Consider the following 4,459-nt stretch of genomic DNA (forward strand, 5'->3'; position numbering starts at 1 on the left):
TATTTATTCAAAACCCAGAAGAAAAAAAAAAAGAAAAAAAAAAAAAAAAGAAAACAACACAAAACCCCCAGAGAAACAGCCTCTCTTCAGCCCATGCCTGTGCCTCAGAGCAGGGTTGGATAAGTCCTCCTCCTCCTCCCTAGACATCACATGCCCTTCACCCATGGCAAGGCTGGGAAGGAGACGGAAAGTGCCAAGTGTTAAGGTGCTGAGAAGCTCTTGATGTTTCTAGTCTCTCAAGTGCTGTTGGCCTGCTCCTGCTCAAAGAGGGCCATGGCTAAATGTGAGCGGGATGCAAGTCCTTCCAAGTTACTAAGCACACAGCGGTGGTATAACTCCTCACTAAGCCGGGGATTGCAGCTCCTCAGTGCATATTTCTGCACTAACCCTGGCTCTACAGCCCTGAATAGGTGCAGACCAGAGTAGTGGAGGAAGACATCAAATACCTCCATGCTCTCCAGCACCTCATCTCGGTCTAGGATATCAGCTGCTAGCTTGGTACGTGCTGTCATGTAGTCAGAATTGTAAAAGCAAGCCTCAGCAAAGGAATGTCTGTCAAAATGTCCATCCCTCAGGAAGTCCGTGCTGGAGGAAGCAGTCTGCTCACCACGGTACACCAATGCAGGGTTGAACTCTTGGAAATGCACTGGGAAAAAGACCTGCCAGTTGCTGATAGTATTCATGCGGCAGCGGGTTCGGAAGTCCCTGTTGATTTCTGTCCAGACACTGGCCAAGAAGAAAAGTGTATCCACAGGGTGCTTCTTTGAGACTATATCCATGAGTTTCACTTGCGATGGTACCTCAGTTTTAACACTAATCCAGGGGATTTTAACTTCTGCATAGCGTTTCTCCAGCTCTCCTACCATGGCTTTGACTCCAGCAAAAACGTCCACTTGACTGACGCGCTGGGCATCATAGGGATGGTAGATGAAAAGCAAAGTCAGCAAGGCATTATCATGTGTGTCCAGTGTGTTCATAGCAAACATATCCAGGAAGTTTGCCACAAAATCCAGGTCCTGCACTGTCAAAGGAAGCACCAGTTGCACCCGTGTGGCCTCTGTCACATATGGCATGGGAATAATTTCCACCTTGCTCAGGGGCCGCACCAAGCTCACTCGTTTGGCCAGAACATGACTGTGGCCCTTTTGGGTCACTGCCTCTAGCAGTAGGTCCAGTGTATATTCCATGCCCCGTGTAGGGTCAAAACGCCGATAACCATTCAGCAACTGCCGCTTGCTGAAGCGGAGCAGAGGCTGGTAGCGAATGTTAAGTTGCTCGAGTGCAGACTCAATGATTTCACTGACATCTGCTTTGCTGGCTCCAGAGAGTTCACACTTAGGAGAGCCATCAGGACAGGAAAAGAGGTGCTGCTCGGTGAAGTAGTCCCAGCTGATTACCTCAAAACGTGACTTTGGAAGAAACGGGGCATTAATGCCCACAGGCCAAGTCAAGCCCACCTCACCTGCAGGGGTCAATGATGTCAGGTTCCTGATCTGCATCTGTGCGAAAAGAGAATGCATACTGATTCCTACTGCTCTCAAAGAAGTCCAGTCCACCTCCCACCCACTCAGGCCTGCCTCACCACCAAGAACTGTATCTTGGTAGTATCACGCCAGCAGTTTTTGATAACATGGTGTCAGAAGTGCTATTTCTGAGACGCAGGTCTATATCCTTTGTCTGGCTGACAGTCACCTACAACCACAAGCGATACTCCTCCTTCACTGTGTTGAAAGAAAAGGAGACCCATTTGGTCAAGGAGCCTACAGATATCCCTCACCACCTACCTGGAGGTCCTGGATCTCCTGGTAGGCTCTGTCAAGCTGGATCTTGCTGAAGCGCTTGTGCAGCCGGTACATCAAGGTCATGTCGGAAACAGGGTGCACAGCAAGAGCTGCTTGGAACTCCTCTTCTTCCTCCTTCTCCGGCTCAGTATTTTTGGCCAGTTCATAAGTGTGATAATTCTGGCCCTGAAGTGGACAAGAGCCAGAAAAGACTGGCATGGAACTCAAGTTCACAGATAAGCATTCCCTCATCCCAGACATGCATTTGCCCCTCTTTCCGTGCTGACTGCAGCACCCAGAGACAACAATGTAAGACTTGTCCTCTCCCCTCACCCCCCCATACTATACGCCCGCTTGCTTCTTGGTAACAATGTGCCCTTTATCCAGCCTCCAAAAATCTTGGGGATTAATTATCTGCTAGTGGTCTGAAAATTACTGTATGCACTCTCTCTCCCACAACATCTCAGCTGTGCTTCTCCCCAGCACTGCCATACGACACAGCCCTTTCTTCCTCTGACTCACACCAGAGGTTTACAGAAAGGTCCCTTTGCTATGCAGGGGGGAACTAGTAACAGCATGGGTTCTGTCAGGCTTAGCTAACACAATTTTCCAAGAAGGGAGGTAGTACCTGGAGCTGGGAAACACAAGTGATGCCAAGGAAGTCAATGATGCACCGTCCCAGCCACTCATCTGGCCGCACACTAAGGATCTCATTTCGACAGCTGTCCAGGTGTGGATGAAGCTTAAGCAGCAGGCTGCGGGAGATCAGGTAGCCAAAGCCACCATGACAATAGCGGGCCTGCTCATCCCCCCCGATAAACTCCTCTGCTCGTCCCAGGTAGACATCTTGGTTAATACTTAGGTGTGTCACTAGAGCCTTGACCTGTTCAGCCTGGACATAGGTGTCATCCTGCATGATGTAGAACCAGTCATAGTCAGAACCAAAATGCTGATGGATGTAGTTCATAGTCTCATACATGAGCCAAATGGGACGCTCATCCCCATGGGCCACCAGCACCATGCCATGAGGCACCTTGGCACTGCGCAACCCTGTGAAGTACAGTAAGCGTGAGAAGTGATGGGCTACTGTCTTGTTCACTGCCACTGCCAACGTATTCAGGGTAGCCTTGGAGGTCAGCACAGCCACAAACAGTCTTTCATGGAATCCCAATTCTGTCTGGATGTAGCGAGTTCTGTAATGGAAGGACACACCTACATGGCAAACAGCTGCATGATAAAAATCAAAGACTTAAAGAATCAGAGAATGGTTTAGGGTTGGAAAGGATCTTAAGATCATCTACTTCCAATCCCCTGCCATAGGCAGGCACATCTCCCACTAGACCACGTTGCCCCAAGCCCCGTCCAACCTGGCCTTGAACACTGCTGGAGATGGAGCATTCACAACTTCCTTGGACATGCTGTTTCAATGCCTCACCACTCTCACAGTAAATAATGTCTTCCTTATATCCAACCTAAAGCTCTTCTGCTTCAGTTTGAACCCATTACTCCTTGTCCTATCACTGTACTCCCTGATGAAGAGTCTCTCTCTGGCACTGTTGTAGGCTGCCTTCAGATATCAGAAGGCTGCTATGAGGTCTCCACACAACCTACTCTTCTGCAGGCTGAACAGCCCCAACTTTCTCAGCCTGTCTTTGTATGGGACCTGCGCCACCCCACTTATCATCCTCATGGCCTCCTCTGGACTGTTCCAACAGCTCTGTGTCTTTCTTATGTTGAGGACACCAGAAATGTACACAATACTCCAAGTGAGGTCTCATGAGAGCAGAGTAGATGGGCAGGATCACCTCCTTTGACCTGCTGGTCACGCTTCTTTTGATGCAGCCCAGGATATAGTCGGCTTTCTGGGCTGCGAGCGCACACTGCTGGCTCATGGTGAGCTTATCACTGACCAACACCCCCAAGTCCTTCTCCACAGGGCTGCTCTGAATCACTTCTCCACCCAGCTGTAGCTGTGCCTGGGATTGCCCCGACCCAGGTGTACGACTTTGCACTTTGTTGAACCTCATGATGTTTGCATAACTTAGGATAAGTCTTCATCTGCTGGAGTCTGTCAGTGGTGAAACAGTTAAGTCTAGAAGTAGAGCTTTATTCAAGCTAGGAAACTGCTAGTGTAATTAAAACAAATTAGGGGGGTGGGGGGAAGTGTACAGAGCTAACCACTTACAAGTTTTATGTTCTTATTAATTGTTCAACATTCTCCTAATTGACTGGTTTAAAAACTTTTGGAGAATAATTTAACATGTTATATTACATATTAGCAATAAAAGAAAATAATATTTTCAATCTGCTTGGGTGTTTTTTTTACTTTAACAGCTTCTTTAAACACTTCTCTTGCACCTCTCAGGAAAGCATCTCAGCCATTACCTTGCTGCATCAAGCTGTTACTACACAAGGTACTTCAAATAGCATATCCCACCTTGAACCTGGTAAGTCACTGGAATGTTTAGAACCCTCGATACCACCCATACGTGATTATCCTCTTTGCAGGAAAACCTGGCCAAAAGAACAGATTTTACCTGAGCACTTTTTTATAAGGCTTGTTGGGGTCTCTGTAGTATGGAACAATCCTAGGCCTGAAGTCCTCATGGTGCGGGCCCAGCCTTCCATCTGCTGCTTCCGGATGGACTCCGCCGGCGAGGGGCCCGGGACGGCCGATT

The 4,459-nt window shown here is 48.6% G+C and overlaps 1 protein-coding gene across 2 annotated transcripts; it reads right to left on the reverse strand.

Annotated features, from left to right (window-relative positions):
* Positions 1–236: 236 nt before the first annotated feature.
* CHPF2 (chondroitin polymerizing factor 2) lies at positions 237–4,383 on the reverse strand. Of its 2 annotated transcripts, XM_010024693.1 has the most exons (4): positions 4,319–4,383; positions 2,410–2,974; positions 1,785–1,967; positions 237–1,499 (listed from the first exon to the last, which is right to left on the reverse strand). In XM_010024693.1, exons 2-4 carry the CDS (start codon positions 2,800–2,802, stop codon positions 237–239), a joined length of 1,839 nt encoding a protein of 612 aa, XP_010022995.1. In that variant the 5' UTR covers positions 2,803–2,974; positions 4,319–4,383. The 2 variants fall into 2 exon arrangements, with proteins under 2 accessions (XP_010022995.1, XP_010022996.1); XM_010024694.1 differs by lacking the exon at positions 4,319–4,383 and having other exon boundaries at positions 2,410–2,985.
* Between the last annotated feature and the right edge of the window lie 76 nt (positions 4,384–4,459).

The sequence above is a fragment of the Nestor notabilis genome, unplaced genomic scaffold (assembly GCF_000696875.1).
Source record: "Nestor notabilis isolate BGI_N333 unplaced genomic scaffold, ASM69687v1 scaffold492, whole genome shotgun sequence".
Classification (NCBI taxonomy): Eukaryota; Metazoa; Chordata; class Aves; order Psittaciformes; family Psittacidae; genus Nestor; species Nestor notabilis.